Source organism: Aptenodytes patagonicus, chromosome 5, assembly GCF_965638725.1.
Source record: "Aptenodytes patagonicus chromosome 5, bAptPat1.pri.cur, whole genome shotgun sequence".
Lineage (NCBI taxonomy): Eukaryota > Metazoa > Chordata > Aves > Sphenisciformes > Spheniscidae > Aptenodytes > Aptenodytes patagonicus.
The window spans coordinates 19,455,568-19,473,260 of record NC_134953.1 but is presented as its reverse complement, the minus strand read 5'-3'; the positions used below and the strand labels follow the sequence as shown (position 1 = coordinate 19,473,260).

The 17,693-nt window shown below is 36.7% G+C and overlaps 1 protein-coding gene across 1 annotated transcript in view; it reads left to right on the top strand.

Annotated features, from left to right (window-relative positions):
• Positions 1-204: 204 nt before the first annotated feature.
• Positions 205-17,693, top strand: part of CFAP43 (cilia and flagella associated protein 43) — a 43,237-nt gene continuing 25,748 nt past the window's right edge. The window contains exons 1-8 of the mRNA XM_076338964.1: positions 205-313; positions 9,933-10,012; positions 10,396-10,527; positions 11,660-11,776; positions 12,895-12,975; positions 13,801-13,949; positions 15,014-15,117; positions 16,175-16,315. Coding sequence (XP_076195079.1) covers positions 250-313; positions 9,933-10,012; positions 10,396-10,527; positions 11,660-11,776; positions 12,895-12,975; positions 13,801-13,949; positions 15,014-15,117; positions 16,175-16,315 — 868 coding nt within the window. The 5' untranslated portion in view covers positions 205-249. The remainder of the gene's footprint in view (positions 314-9,932; positions 10,013-10,395; positions 10,528-11,659; positions 11,777-12,894; positions 12,976-13,800; positions 13,950-15,013; positions 15,118-16,174; positions 16,316-17,693) is intronic.

Sequence of the window (17,693 nt, the reverse complement as noted above, 5' to 3'; positions counted from 1 at the left end):
GACAGCAGAAATTTTTTGTCAGTGACAAAGTATTTGTTTTCCAAACTTGATCTTGAATGTCAGTCATAATCACATCCAGATCTTTGGCTGGGATGTTTTTGACTTATTTAATGGATTTGATTTTCTTTTACTCTCCTTAATGAAGGAACTGGCAAGAAAATATCCTCCTGTGCAGTGAGTCTCAGCCAGGGGTAACAGCGACCTCTTTAAGTTTTAACCCTATGAATTGGCAACAACTGTGTTTTGTTAATGAGAGCTCCGTTACTGTCTGGCATATTGAAAGGAATAATGACGAGCATCACCTTAAGCGAAAGTGAGTGGAACACCCTTCAGATTAAGAGAAAAATCTAGAAGTATATCTTAATAACTAAGACTAGCAACCTACATCTGTTTGCAAATAATTTAATCCAATTTAGTTCAGCTAGCAATTGCCATCAGTAAACGCTAAATCACAACCAGTGTGAATCTATCTAGTCAATCAAGTGACTTGAATTTATGATTTCATTTCTTAGCACTCACATGTCCAGATTATGCACATCATGAAGCTAATACTAATCAGCTACTTTGGCAGCCTCTATCAAAAGCTGCATGACTGAATTAAGGTAGTGCCTGGACTGCTTTCCTGCAAGTGGCTATGTCGAGCATTGCTTTTGTAGCTATGAAAGCACCAAATCTGGATCAAGTTGCTTCCTAGTAAGCATAGTTAAACAATATGTTGTTGTAATCATAAATTGTACCAAAAGCAGTATCAGTTTTCTGAGTGATTTCCAGCTTGTGTGGCCAATTTACAGGTCCAGAGGGGGTGGCTCTGTCAATGCAATTCACTGAGCACAGCAAACCTAGAATTTATTTATGCTAAAATGTGTTTTGAGGCTGGTATAAAAGTAGTATGTATCATTCAAGTTGGAGTCCTTGAAGTATAACACCTATGCTGTTTCAGTGGCAGCTACTCTACAATTCCCAAGTGTGTTTAATCTTCTTAACTATTAATATAACCAACATATTGCCACTGACACAGTTATACTAGTGAAAGTATAGACAAGACCTTAATTTGCGATCTGAAAAGAATACTGAAGGGTTTTTTGCCTTTTGTCATTATAGAGTACACGTGAAAATACATATATACTCCTTTTTTCTCACTTTTCATTCCATTCAGTAGCGGTTAAACCTCCACTGAGAATTGTTTATTTTACATAAATTTTTTCCAAGTCATAAATCAACATAGTTTGTAAACTATAGAATCCTCAACTCCTGCATTGTAACAGCCACTCATAACACCGATTACCAGAGTGTAACAGGCAAATACTACTAATAATTTTTCATCATCGTTAAACTCTCTCCAAATAAACATTAAGCATGAATCCTCACAGCATGTGCAAGTTAGGTGTGTGACTTTATTAATCCTGTAACAACAGTAACATAGAATAGTTGTTAATACAAGGCAACAAGAAGAGACACTAAGCTAGAACAAGGCAGTCCATTTCTGCCAGTTAGGAACATTCCTCTTTTGTAGTAGAATTACTATTACTTTTCAGTGAAATGGTATGTGCCATGTAGAATGATTGTCTACAACAATCCTCCATTACTCTTGCAGAAGTAAAGCCCATTAACTGAGTTGGTGTCTTAAAGTTTTGAAAACATGCTTCTCAGTTTTGTATCAGCATTTACTATTTGTAGTATTTCTTCTCCTCAGACAGTGTCTCTTGCTTTTCCACAGCCCTGTGAAACTCCCTGATGGACAAGGGTCCGTCAGTTCTCGTGAGGATTTGTTTTTCCCAGTTTCTCGTAGTGAAGATCCATACCATGGCCCTGATTTGCCAGTTTCAGCCATTGCTGGACTGGTAGGAGATGAAGCAGAAACATTCATGGTAGTTACTGACTTTTTTCCTTTTTACTATTCCAAGTCATTATGCATTTTATGCAAATAGGTGGTAATAAATGAATAATTTTTATGTCTGTTAAACAGGTACAACCCAGTAAATAGATCTGTTGTCTCAACAATATTTTTGAAATCCATTTTGACAGGAGACTTACAAGACATGCTGCTACTGCACAGTGCAGTACAATGTAGAGATTTCTGACACAGGTCCTAGCACAGTAATATATCTGTGCAGTGGAGGTACTAATCTGTATCCCAGAGGCAGTATAAGCATGTCAGCATTTAACCATGCCCAAGCTAATATGACCTGCTCAAACGTTGAAAACCTATTCCCATGCTAAACTGATAGTAACTTTGAGGTATCCTTACTTCCCTTTGAGATTTGTTTTCTTTTTGACTCTGAAAATGTCTCAAGCTATGGAAACTTTGAAGGCTTTATTCCAGACAGCAACCCCTGCTTCTGAAATACATTCCCATACCACTGTCAGTGTTGGACCTGCCTGTTTGTCTCACTTGTATTGATCATTTGTTTGTTAGCCTTCCTTGAGATGCCTCTTTTGAGAGGCTTCAAAAGTGTTCTTGTTTTGTTTGAAATTTACTTTCACCTGACTACCAACTAGAAGCATGTGCCAGTGTGAAAACATTTAACTTGCAAATCTGGGATTCTCTTCTAAGGTTAAGACCACCAGTTTCTATTTGGTGGCTTATGATATATATGAGACACCAAAGCTACCACGCATAAGATGATACTGGCATTATACTACATCTTTTCAACGGACAAATGTGAGTTCTGTATTATCAGATTAGTGTACCACAGGTTTCTGCCATAAACTTTTCTTATAAAGCAGAATAAAAAATAAAAATAGGGAGTGATGCTTTCCTGACCTCATCCTCTTTTCGTGGCTTCATGCATTCAGATTCGTAGAGGTTTTTAACTGTGTAACTGCTGATGCCCTTGGTTTCCAGGACAATCAATAACTACAAACAAGCATCCTGTACTGATGCTGATTACACGAGCTGCTTATATTTCAGATCACTTAGAACATGGAAAATGAAGATGTTGTATGCTCATCAGGGGCATTGCCTTTTTCTTCTACTTTGCTGCCTCTTATACTTACTGCCACTTTGTTCTTTAGCCTGTAAGGTGAATTATGAGAGGTATTGGAGAAAAAAACAACTGCCATATTAGGTCTGTGAGGCTTAATAGAATTTATCTGTCCTTGAATGGATGCTATTCCATTCAGGAGTGGTAGGTTCTTATGCTTGAACTTGCAGAACCACATGGTGAACTTTTCCACACGGAAAAGTTTATGCTTTCAACCGTACTAGATACCACTATAGGGTCTTTGCATTCCCAACTGCCTTCAGAAAAACCTAGATTTCTTTTTAGCACCTTCAAGGTGATTATGTTCTCCTTATACATAGAACTATTCCTGGAGTAAGAGTAGATTGTTCTACAAGTCGTTGACGAAGATTTCCTTTTCTTTCAAATTACATGGTAAATATTTTGATAGTTATTTACTGTCCAAATTCCCTAGATAGGTGTATTTTGGTTGTGAATATTGACAAGGTAATGAACATCAGGTTATTTAGAAATGAAAGTTTTTTGCAGAAATACAAGCTATTGTTGTTCCTTTTGTTGTGGTGGTGGTATGTTGTTTCCTGTGTACTAAATTGTGGGGTGCTACACTCACAGTTTAGCACCGGCAGGCGCTGAATCAATTCCTGGCATGTTTTCACCTTGCTCCAGACTATGATAGCTGAGTAATTTTTTGCAGGACTTGCATTTATTGTGCCTTACAGTGCTAATTCTCCCCTCCACGCATACCTGTGCACATATGCTCCATCTCTAACCTAGCAGAAAATCTGAGCCACTACTAGGTCTTGTAACCGCCTACACTGGGGCGGAATCGCATGCATATGTCTTGTCAGGTTAAGCACCCCCTTTCAGCACCCCAACATGGAACGTATAGTTTTGGCAAAGCAATTTCTGCATGGGTTGATCAGAATATACTTGATGGACTTCTTTGAAATATTGTTTTATCAAGATCCTTATGTTGAAAAGTGTCTAATGCAGCAACTTTGAGAGAGATTGAAATGACTGAACTTGCTGAGTTCCTCAGATATCAAGATATCTTCAGACTGCAGTTGCTGTAAAGGACCAGGCTGTCCAATATAGAGGTGCTATAGCTACCATTCTTCACTGTCTTTATAAATTGACAGGCTGCTGCGGCAGATGTATCAATGGTTACTACCACTGATGATTTGTATACCATTACAAATGTCCATGAGCAGTTATCTGACTCTGGCCTAAAATCTGTGCCTTGACGTTTGTAAATACCTTGGAGTTATTTTCCTCTGTACTATCATCAATGCTTTTTTAATTAGTAAGAGACAACCTGCTCCTCCTGTGGTGGTTAATGAGGTGTGTTCAGTTAAATGCAGTGGGAATAATATCATGGCCTGATAAAGCTCTTCCTACCTCCGCAGAATTCGACAGAAGGATTTTTGTTCTTTATCACTAAATCTGTGTCAGCTGAGCTCAGTGTTTTTCACGTTGATGTAACCATCCAAAGTGGAGAACCATTTATTTAGACTATTATTTAAAGGAGTTATCCTCAACCTCTGTAGTCCATGGTCCTTGGAGGCTGTAGCCCACTCGTAAGGAATGTGTGAGAGGCAAGTAAGAAAAGCGAACCCATTGCCAGTGCACTTGTTTGCTTCTTTGAAATGTGTTAGGGTTCCATACTCTAGAACAAGATACTGAGGCTGAGTATGTACCAAAGTGTAACCACAACGGGGCAGCAGAGTGAAAGGAATTGAAATATCCTACAGCTTTCATTCCTTTTCTTTCTTGCATTAGATTGATTTAGTTTTGTTTCAATATTTCTTACATTTGGGACCTGAGTTTTCTGAATATGCTTTACCATGACAAGACCACTTGACTCCACTTCGTCCCCAGTACCGATTTTATTCCATTGTCTTTTTATAAAACTTTTCATGACAAGGATCCATCATGGATATTTTTCTCCGAAGAGGTGCTACTCAAAAGGGAGAGAAGTTCCAAAAAAGACGGCATTATTATAATGCACCACTGTACCAATGCACAGTTCAAGAAACAACCTGGTTTGGGATTTACATAATCTCATTAGTATATTTTATCTAGTTTATGTGTAAAGACATGACAGCAGGTACAAAGGAATGTTACAGAAGTTGTCTTTACACAGGAAGCTTCTGATTCACAGTAGTTCAGTTACAACCTTCCCAAAGATTTGTGATGTTCAAGCCTCATAAAATCAGTGAAAATGCCTATATGAAATGTTTCTCTGGGTGATGTAAAAGCCCATTTGTTATAGATTTATTACTGTTAGTCCTATTTGATTTATAAAGTAAATATTAATATACTTTATTTCTGTAGCATTTTCCCCTGAGAAATTCAAAATGCTTTGTAAGCATAAATAGAGAGTAAGTTACTTACCCAAAATCATATAGCAAGTCCTTGGCATATTTTACTAATGAATTCTAGGTACTTATGAATCTCTGTCCTATGTTTTCATGACAAGTCCATCCATATTTCCTCTTTTTATAGAACCTTTAGTGAGACAGTAGGTGTTTTATAGAATTATAGACTCTTCTTTTTTTTTCATCCATTATATTGTTGAGTGTTCCTCACCACTTTTGCTCACATGCATGGTTTTTCAAATCTTCTCTTTTAAATGTTCTCCCAAGGTTTTCTTGTGTTTTGTTCCCCTCTCCCCCTCCCCGAATTCTCTTCAATCTGGTTCTTTCTATCATGGTATTTATATTACCCCTATTACTGTTGTATCTGAACAGGTTACTGTCTTTAATAATATTTGGCAGAGAAGTTCTGTTCTTCCTGTTTTATGGATGATGGATTTGTGAGATTTATTTTAGTGAAATGAAATTCAAGGCACATGGGAAGTCCGTGGCAGGGATATTTCTAGAACTAATTTGCAGATGACACAAAGGTTGACAGAGCTGTTTTACAGAGCAATTTGGATTATATGATAAGATAAACTATTCAAACAAAATGTGTTTTAGTACTGCCAAATATGCAAGACCACGTGTGCAGGTTATGTTTGCGAAGTGGAAGACTATTCTGAAAAGCAGTTTGAAAAGCATTTGGCAGGGTGAGGTCATAGTGGGTAACCATTTCAATTTGGGCTTCCAGTACTATTCTGATGTTAAAAAGAAATCTAGGGGCTCAATGTGTTGAATTTTATCATAATTTTATCATTAAAAAATTGGGAGATGACCTGGTTATGGTGGGTCAATATCTTTGCGAGGGTAGGGAAGATACCAGAGGGATTTCCAGGCTAGAGGACAAAATTGTAACAGATGCAAGTGCTGGACAATAAATCCAGATAAATTCAAATTTCAAAATACATAATTTTTCAATGAAAATATAATTCATCATTTAAACAAGCTTCTAGGGAGAGAGGTGAGTTCTCCACCGCTATCTCCAGACATAGACTTTTCTGGAAAATGTTCTTGTTTCTCAAGTTACTAGCCTCAGTGAAGGGATGACTGAATAAAATAAGGCTGATATTATACAAGTGGTCAGACTCTATGAGGTAATGATCTTTTTTTTGCCTTAAAATGTATGTAACTGCTTGTACAGATATTTGGCAATTGTTGATTGAACTTGCTTATTTTTGTGCTGAAGCCTAGAAATTATATTAAGCCTTCAGTGCATCCTACTGCCCACTGCTGGACTGCAACCTCAGAAATTTACATGGGCTGTAAAGAAGGATATGTTTTGGCAATTGATGCTGAGACACGCAGTGTTTCTGTTCTTCAACAAAAACCTCTACCTGGTAAGAAATAGCTGCGTTGTGTGTTTTATTCAAGTAGGGAGGAAAGTGGATAGGTGAAAGCTTTTTTTGCTTTCTTCTGTTCTCCTATTGTGTACCTTACAGAAACTGTAAAGCTATATTGTAGAACCATATTTCTTTTACTAGTATGATAAACATTTGAGAATGTCTTCTGAATTTCTGTGTGGGTTTCTTTAGCACCCAATAATTGGCTTTCATTTTTCTTTGGAAAAAAAAAGAGAAAAAGCTCTAAATACATCAAAACTGATAAAATGAACAATAGTTCCAGAAGCCCAGATCTTATGAACCAGCCCTACTAGACTAACATTAAACTATTAATATACCAGCTATACACAGTCTTTTTACTATTAGTTAAGTACCAATAATTTATTTTATTTTGCATGAAATATTGGATTGTCCTCATTTGGTATGTTAGATAATGTTAGAACAGATCTTTGAAGACTCATGATGAGTCTTCAAACAACAAAACTGAATTTAATATAATGTTGCTTAATAGAATTCCTTAAGGTCAGCTCTTAAATAAACTATTTTCTAATGAAAACAAGGCTGTAAAGGCTATCATGCTTTACTGCAGAAAGTATGAAGCACAGAGAGTGAACAGAAGATGTCTTTGGCTTCGAACAAAGAGATCTGCTTTTATTTTATTCTAGAGTAGAATAGAATACTAGACTCAGTACATGTCCCCCAGATTGACTGCAACTTGCCAAGGCGATTTGTCTGCCCTATATATATTCCCACCTGTCTCTTTTCATGGGGACCTTTGGCAGGCTAGCGACTGACTAAAGTTTTCTGGCAACAGCAGCCCATTCCATGCCTTCTTTTTTCTGGGAATCCTGAGGTCTCTCCTCTGCTACCTGCCACATGCTACCCTTCTGTGCCCATTCAGAAGGTTCCCAAGATGGAGGACAGTGAGACACAGCCGGCATAAAGTGTTCTGGCAATGGTAACCTGTACCCTATCATCCTTTGCAGGGATGGAAGGTGTCAGTCCTACTGTGCACATGAAATTCACTAGTTCAGTCAGATCTAAGAGGAGTAGTGGAATATGCTTCTCCCTAGCACTAGAACTGGGTAACATCCTGTTGTAGACCAGCATAGAACTGTTTCTCTAATAAACACTGAATCAGTGTTAATATGCTGGTGATAATCTTGTTTTCTTCTTTTGCCATGTAATACATCATTTTTTAAGCTGCAGCAAGTATCCCTGACTTTCCCAAAGTACTGTATCTCTGTTCAGTTTTGATAGTTAACACAGAAACGGAAGGCTGCTCTTAAAAAAACCCAACAAACTAGCATTATTTCTCTGCTTTTGAAATTATCAGAGTTTTAAGTTTACCAAATCAAGAGTTGGAAATCATCAAGAAATAAAAAGCTGAGGTGTGACCGGAAATATTTTTGCCAGTTCAGTAGAAGGCAACAAGAATATTTGCCACTTGGGCTTTTCCTTGGCCTGTATATTCTTCTTTGAGTCCTGTCCTAAAACTGTGTAACAAAATTGTCTGTATTCATATTGTACTGAAGCTTCTGCTTAATTTAAAACATATTGCAATCTGTATCTATTTAGCAGAATGCTTAAGTGCATGTCCAACTTTAAGCACGTGCTAAATTCCTGTTACGGTGTTGCAAGCAGAATCATAAGCAGCCACAACATTTCACTTGGGCATTTTTTTCAGACTGACTGAAGTTTCCTTCATAAGTACATCAAATGAAAAAATCATGGTTAGAAATAACAATACCAGAACTTAGCACTAGAAGATAGATAAATCTGCATCTGTACCACTCTCCATGCCAGGTATTGCTATCTCCCTTTAACAGCTGTAAGCTGAATCACAGAAAGATTGTGCCTGCTTAGTTGCATAGATGACAGAAATGGTGGATATTGGGGAAGAATGCACATTTTTGATTCAGTATGCTGAACCTGGCCTTTTGTTCAGTAGACTGGAATACAACTGACTTTTATTGCAATATTGACATATAAACAAGGTTGACGTTACAAATTGTTTTCTTTTGTGCAGAATACATGCGTAAAATATCGGACGTGGTGTCATATGTTCGTAGAGAAGTACAGAAAAAGAAAGGTATTTCCATGTTCAAATCAAGCTAATAGATTTTTAGGCAGCACCAGTGATGTCTGGGAGTAATAATATGTGAGTACAACTAGAAGCCACTGGTTCGAAAAACTCAGCTCACACTGGCCTCTGTAAGACACATTGATGGCAATCTTTTATATGTTTACACGATAAATTATTAATAGCTTTTGTGCTAATAGACAGCCAAATGAATAACCTCAGGAGAAACAGCGGCAGTGAAATAATTTTTGTTCATTCTAATTTAAATTGGAATAAGTGATGCTAGAATAGGTTCCCTACTGCTTAGTTTTAGTAAGTTTTTTTAGAACTGCAATCACTTGTAATTTAGTTGAGTTAGGATTTAGGGGTTTGTTTCAAACACTTTGTTTTGGGCTTCACAGTACAAAAAAGATATTCACGTAATGGACAAAGTTCAGCACAGGGCCACAAAGATTATTGCGGAGTCTAAGTACATAGATGGACTAAGAGAACTATGTTTGTTCAGCCTAGAGAAAAGGAAAGGGGGGATTTTACTATTGCTTCAGCTACCTACTGAAAGGTTACACAGAAGATGGAACCAGACAGGCAAAGGACACCATTTGCATCAACGGAAATTCTGGGTAGATGTTAGGAAAAAAAATACTTTCACAGTGAAGGTAGTCAGACACTGGGACAAGTTGCCAGAGAAGCTATGGAATTTCCATTCTTGGGTATATTCAGACCTCAGTGGATATGACTCTGGACAACATGATCTAACTTTGAAGTTGGTTAGGAGTTTGAAGTTGGCTCTGTGCTGAGCAGGAGGTTGGATCAGAGGACTTCTAGGGTCGCTTCCAACCTAAATGACTCTATGATTCTGTTATTGACAAACTTTAATGTGGCTATTTAGCAGCCTTTACAAAATCAAATGATTTCTCAAATTAATTTCTAGTTCATCAGACCACAGTAGTACTGTCACTTCAAATTATGTATGCCAAACTTCTCCTTCATCATCACAGCAAAAAGTCCAAAAAATATGTAGCCCATGGAGCCTTTTTACTCACAAATAGTAAATCATCCCAGATTTGAAGTTGAGCACATTGTTGCAATAAACTAAATTTGATATTTTATGTTGGTTTTGTGCTCTCAGGTGGCAAACCAAAGGATCTGCAAAAACCAGTTTTATTTACCATGGCATTTTGTAACGAGGGAGTGTACGCAGCTGGAAGTGTAAGGCATCCTTTATGCTTTTAACTTACTCTTATTGTGTGAAAATCAAAGAACATTCAAATGGAGTATATTTGCAGAGTTCACTGCAAAGACAGGAGTTAGAAAAAAGTGGAGGGCTGCAGAACTATAAACTGTTTTGTTATCAGACATGGACTGTTGCTAAGACTTGTATTAAAGAACACCTTCATTTTTCAATGGATTTATTATTCAGCATAAGAGTCATCTGGATTTAAACATAATAAAGGCAAATGAGACCATTGGTGATGGGATGCAGTTAAACACTGTTACTTTAGAGATTTTCAGAAGTCCTTGCAGTTCAGTTTGTCAGAGTGGGCTAGGATAAATGACCTAGACCTGATGTGGATTTGTACTTTTCTGCGCAGGAGGGCATTTTATTCTTTTATCACATCAAAGATCTGCAGTATGAGATGAAAATCTGTGCTGATATCTTAAAACCCATATCCAGCCTCATATTCTGTCCAGATTACACCGTACTTCTGCTTGTCACTGAACAGGTATAGCATTTGAGATAATAGCATTACGTAACGGGATGTTTCTGTGATGCTGCTAGTATGGAATGTCTGTAATGTAATCACACAAGTCAACAAGTTATATCAGAGGTGAACTTAGTCCATCGTGGTTTTAATGAAAGATTGAAAGACTTTTAATGAAGCACAGAACAATTGTCTCCTACAGATGGTGGATTATAAAGTACCTAATGCTGAGATTTCCCAACAGAAATACTTGTGTGTGTACAGTGGAGTACATGTTCAGGGTCTCCAGTGTGTCCAGGTCACGTGGGACATACTGTGCATGAGCTCTAGGCTTGATGTGTGCCCGCACAGTAAGAAAAGCGTAGCTTGGGTACATCAGACCTACTGTGGCTATGCAGTAGAGTTGTTCTGTACATGTACCTGAATTTGTCTGGCAACCCAGTTCAAGATCCTTCTTTGACCAGCCTGATGTCCAGAAATCTTACACAAGGGTCCCAAATCCTCAAATTCCACATGTTTTCCAGACCCTTAATCGTTTAAATTGGCATTTTTAAAGCTCTTCAAATGTTTTTGGGGTGTGTGTGTGTGTGAGAGAGAGAGAAAGAGAGAAAGAGAGAGAGAGGAGGTTCTGGGTTCAGGACAGCAGTGCAATGGTAACGCTGGTCACACTCTCTCTCTGATTTCATTCTCCTTTTGTAAAATGAGTAGAGAAGTTCTAAAAACTTTGTCAATATTATTTATGAATTGTTTCTAAGAGGCTTTGAGATCTTTAGATAAAAACATCTCTTAAAGCTTAAGATTTATGATTTGTGTTTTATGTTGTTTTAGCATATTTATTGATTCCTGGCATAACATGAAATAGGGTGTTTTAAAATTATTTTATTAAAGCAATTTTGAGAAACAAAACTTCTTGAAAATGTGACTAGCTGGATCACTCTAAAATGAACGAACCTGATCTTCAGCTAGTGTAAATTAATATAATCCACTAAATTCAGCTGAATTCTTCTGGGCACTTTTTACCTCAGTTTAGAGTCAAATATAAAACTTTAAAGAGTGAAGCTCAGAAAGATGGGTATTTTTTGTTGAAGTCTTTGAAAGCTTCTAATGAAAAGTTTCATAGCCCAGTGATGGATTATTTCTCTTTATTTGTCAGGGGACAGTCTATACTTACAAACCTGCCCACAGTGGAGAAGCTGTCAAACTCTTGGACGCATGCAGCAGTTGTTTTCTGGCAGCTGATTTTCTTACTCCAGGGAACAAGTACTGTGTGGTAAAAAATGGTATTCTTTCTTATATATATGAGTGACTCTTTTCAGGTAACCAATATGTTGCTAAGGTACAAAATCAAAAGCCTTGCAGAGATTGGGACTGTTATGATATTTGTTACAGTTGTATAACTTCTCATTAAGGAAGTAAGTGGCATTAATTCAGGTATGGCCTATAAAAGGGTCAGAACTTGCCCTAGAATGCAGGGTGGATAATTCACAGGTTGCTAAAATGCCTTATTGGTTCTGCTGTTGATTTGTGTGACTCACTATAGTTCAGGAACATAGCTGAGCAAAAGGTGGATTCAATTCAGAGAATAGATGTTGGAACAAGAAATTTCTACTGATCTTTTCAGCCTTCAGCACAGATTGGAACAGCCTGAGAGATGCCTCTGTCCTGGGTCCAGGCACAAAGGCGGCCTTACTCATGGATCTGTCCATTCTGAGAAATTCCTTGCTTTCCTCCTGTCCTTGACTCCTGCAAGACATATATTTTAGCCAGCAAGTCTGATTCATCCGCAGGCCATGAATTCTTCAAGTAGCCAGCCTAGGAACCCTGGGGTCTTAATCAATTAGGTTTGCTGAATCTGCTTGTTTGTCATTAGCATGGGAATGATAAATTTTACCTGACTCTGAATGAGTAATGTGAGGATTGATTGATCTCTAGCCATACATTACTGTGGAATTATAAAATTGCCTGGATATAAGAACTCAAGCACGATTATGATATGCATAATTTTTCATGTGAGAAAACAAGACCTCTGCTTAAGCCCTTTCCTATGCAAAGAAAATTATAAGCAGGTTTTTCTATGCTGGCTGAATGGTGGGAGTGCTAATACCGATCAAGCTTACATGTTTTGCCTTAGATTGTCTCATTCTGCTTAAAGACCATTCCTGTAGTTGCAGCAATTCACAAAAAATATTAAATGTTTTCCCTAGGTAGCTGTACCTTGCAGCAACTGGACTTAAAGGAAAAGCAAGATAATTCCAAGCAAAACCAGTAACCCTTGATCTGCTATGCTCAGACATTAGTTGAATTTATATTCTATAGAAGATGACTAGTCACTTCTAGGCTATTTGGTTATTCCACCCTCTTTTGACTATGTTTTTCTCTGTTCAACAGTCTGTAACAATTTCAGGTGAAGTACAAGTTTGGTTCCTGGAAGATGGAACTTGCCTCAGCAAGCTAAACCTTGATATTGAGGTACACGTAACCAGGAGCTTATATAGTGACTGATACTTAAAATTTTCTTTAATATTTTTCAATTTATAGCATAATATTCCACAGATTTGGATCAACCAGTGCTGAGGAAAGCTCAGTAGTGTCTTTGAACAAGCCATGAAAGAGATTTAAAAAAGATATCTTTCAGAATGTTTCCTTGAACTAATCATGTATTTAAGTCATCCATAAAGCAGAGGAAACACTTCAACCTAATGTCCTAGTGATGTGTCTTTAAGCCTATATTTGTAAATAACGATCTAAATTTTTATGATATTACTTTATTAATTTTTTATTTTTAATGAGTGTCAGAACTGAAGGGAAAAGTTTCAAGTGTATAAAAACTAAATGCCTTGACTGATCTGAAAAACAGGTTTTAGGAATTGAGTTGATAAAAGTATTTCAAACTGTTAATGCTTTGTCCTGATTTAAGATGCATTCAAACTCTGAAATCTGACATAGTAAGAAAAAAATCCCTTTCTATAACAGCTGTACACATAACAGTGCACTCACTGTTTTATTTAGGTGGAACTTCTTTCACTTAAAATCTGAGTAGTGGATATAATGTTTTTTTTTCTGAGGAGCACAAAATTAGCTTTTGATATGTAGATACGGAGCATAGGTAAAAATGCCTATGATGTCTCTAAAATCCTTTCTTTGTTAAAAAAAAAAGTTTTTTTAAATAAACCACTTGGGGTTTCTTCTCCAAATTTTAGGGACTTTTAAATAGTAAAAGAAATTGCATATTAACATATAGCATAATATATAAAAAGATATGGAACTGTTAAGTATCTTTTACTTCTTAACTAGGCAACTGCTATGGCTTGCTGTCCCTCCTCCAACAGTGTTGCTGTAGGGACCAAAAGAGGTCAAATCTATTTCCTTGATGTTACCAAAGTTGAAGCTCCACGGGTTGTTCACAGAATTTTTCCTTCCAAATTTCCAGTGCTGTCTTTGCAGTAAGTATGTAGTAACAAGGGCAGGAATATTGTAAATTTGTTGCTTGAGTAATGCTGTTAGTTGAACAAAAAAATTGAAGTTTTTATTCTAAAAATAACAAAGTAAAATACTTTGTTATGTAAAATACTTTACAATAACAAAGTAAAATAAAATCAGCTCCAATTTTTTCCAACATATTCTGAATTGCTTGCAAGAGGACTAGTAGCAGGATTTATATGAGAGAAATATAATAAACCTGTATTTTAAGAAGGTTTAACTGAGCACTGAAGGTACTGATGCATAAGATCCTTTCTGACAGATCACCATATGCAGTAATTATGCATAATTCCATGTATCTGAATTTAGAGGGTTATTTCTCACCAAATACAAATTTGACATTTTGTGAAGTTAAGTTTAAGCCTTTTGGTCATCCCTTCTTATGGGATGGATTTTTATTACCATTGTTAATTATTCATTTGCTTACAGTTCCAGAATTTACCAGTCCTCCTGTAATTAGCTCTAGTGATCTAAAAGGCTTTTATTTGTTTGTTTGGATTTTTTTTTTTCAATTATTGAAAAATCTGAGAGTATTTTACTTCTACTTTTTAAAAAATAGAATGTATTTTGAACTGTTAAACTTTACTATAAATCTGCCTGTTATTTGGAGACTCAGATGTGATCTCTTTTCACGGTTACCTAAGATAAAACATTAAAAATAGATACAGAAAGCAACTTATTCAAAGTCAATTCAATGCAAACAAAGACATGTCTATTCAAAATAATATCAAAATCTGTATAGTAGTTTTATTTTTAAAAAAGTTAACTTCAAAGAAAGATTTAATAAAGTTGTTAACATAGACTGCTATGGAGTATCATTAGCTTTAGATTGACCACCCACTCAATTAGAAATTGCACTTATAGCACTGGGCTTTATGTCAGGCCCTAACCCTTTAAACCTAGAAGCTGAAATTTCAGTTGCATTTATGCCCTCAATGAAGTCAGCAGACTTATGGGAGTGGAATTATTTGACCCTTTTTATTGACTGTATTGAACTGTTTTCTACTTGGATTTATATTTTACCTAGTTATGATCAGAGTGGCCAGTTCCTCATTGCTAGAGCTACAGAAGGACATATCTTTGTTCTAGATGCCCGGCCTTCAAAATTATTCCAAGTTCTTGGATATGTAGGTAATATATGTAACAACATTAATTACATTGTGTTTTCACTATTTGCTGTATTTTAAGTATACTTGCTGGTGAGACTAAGCCACTCTCCTTCATTCTACTTACTTTTTAGGAGGACTAAACATATTCTTCCCACCTATTTCCCAACCATCTTTTGTCCTGGCCAATCTTTTTTTTTTCTTCTGTAATTTTAGTTAGCAAATGCACCAATATTACTTTTCTTCTTAAAAGTCAGCTAAAAGCTAAAAGTCACAGGGAAGAGAATGGATTAGCTGACCAACTGATCACAACTCTGGCACAAAAGTAATAGTGCTGGCAAAGAACTTAAGACCTTTGTGGCTTGCCATATGAGAACTTAGACTAAAAAACTGTAGGTCATGACAGCTGGGTGCAATCTCGTGTTACAAATGTCAGCCCCAGACATCTTTAATATGGGGACTGCTGGAATTATCAGCTTTGCTGGTTGATACTGAAGAATAAAAGATGATGGAATTTTAATGCACAAAAAAATTCTTCTGAAATTTGTAAATTTGTTTATGCAGACTCTCAATTCCAGTAACATTATACTTACATCTGTGCATATAGATCTTCATCATAATTTTAAGTATAAAGGACATATCATTTTAATTGGTTTGACAAACACAGAATTACATCTTCTTAGATAATTTTCAGAATTTGCCTGATCATGTTCTCACTGTCTGGCTGGCTTCTTAGAGGAGAGCTTTTCTGTGCTTTATCTGGCAGTTATCAGCAGACAGCCTCAAAATTGCTACAATTCAAGCTGGATGTAAACTCAGATTTGAATGTTTAATGTAATAACACCACTCTGGCGCTTAGCATTTTCAGCACCCGATGCCTCAAGGTGAAGTTGTGTGCATGCAGCACTTTCTGAAACAAGGTTGTGGCTTGTCTGCTATTTTAAAGCAAGTTCAAAACTGTGTGGTTGAGCTGAGATGTATTCTGAACAGGGATCTCGTTTTGTTTCACATGATATCTTAGTAAAAAACAATGTTACCATGATTCAGTAACAATTTGCATTGGTGTTCCCTACTTGCTTCAGTGTTGGCAGATGAGGTGCTGGATCTTTCTGTAGTTTCTGACTTCAAGAATGACTTAGTTGAAGTGGTTGTACTTCTAAATGTAGCAGAGGTCCAGCGAGCAAGACTGGAAATTTTTTGTCTATCTTCAGCACTCACAACGGGTAAGAGTTGAAATATATACTATGTGATATTTTTCTAAGGCAAGAACATATTAATGCCATCCCTTAACACAAAATACTAACAATCTTAATCTCTTTCTTCATCTCATCTGTACACTCTCCTAGGACACCATTTCTCATACATCAGTCTGTAGACTTCTAGTCAGCTGAATCATTCCAGCAGAAAGACTGTGATATTTTGTGGGAAAGCCAAGGAAGGAAGAAGTAATCCACTTGCAGAATCACAAAGCCACCACTTTACTACTACTACTACTACTACTTGTTGTTGTTGTTGTTATTGTTATTATTACTACTGTGTGGGCAATGCCCAAAGCCAGCCACAAAGAGGCCTTGTGCTTGGCATCACCCATAGGCAGAGTAGCATATCAGGTGTTCAAAGTGGAATCAATCCCACCAGCCTCTTCAAAGAATTATTATAGGTCTATAATAGCTCATTAGGAAAAGGTTAAAGGTTGATATATCTCAAAAAATAATGATTCCCTGTCTTTGTTATAGCTTTTCTGTATAAAAGCACCAAGGAAAAAGTCCACTATGTTTAAAAAATATTAACTTGTATCCCAATAAGGAATGTTACAGAGAAACATTCTATGAAAAAATTGGCCCTATGAGGAAAAGGGGAGAATTAAGGAGACTTAAGAATGGCATACCTCCATTCACCTTCTGGAAATCTGGTCCCACGTATCTGCAGTGTGCAATGTACATATTGGGACATCACAGTTAGAATCTCTATTCATAATCTGGAAGTAAAATGAAGGGAACCTGTTAGTCTTTCACTAAATTGGGTAACCCTCGCTAAATTCTCAAATACTGGTCATGATTTCTTTTATATATGCCATCCTCAACTGTGAAACAACTCAGTAATTTGTTTGTGTCATTCAGGACACAGCTGTAATATTATAGCATTTTAGGAGTACTATAAGCAAGAAAAAATGGACCTCAGTGTCATGAGTGATCACAGAACTTTTAATTGTGTCTGATATTCCAGGAATATCTAAAACTGATATTCTAGGAATGCATTGATTTGGGGCACTTTCTGGAATCAGCTGGGAAACTAATTCGGTTGTCATAAAAGGGCTTAAATGCATTAACTTAACTAAGGCACAGTGCAGGCTAATGTTGCACTTGGTGTCCTCATCTACTCTATTCTACTCTACTCTACTCTATTCTGTTCTATCATGTAGCCAGCACAGGACATGCTTGGTTGGCAATGGCACTGTGCACTTCCAGTTTTATGTCTCTTCCACCTAAGAATTGCCAAATCAATATAGTTTGAGGTTTCAGTGATGTCTTCTGTCTATCACATTACAGCAAAAGGCAGCCTGTGTTCAGTATTAACATCATTCTATTTTTATATCATTTT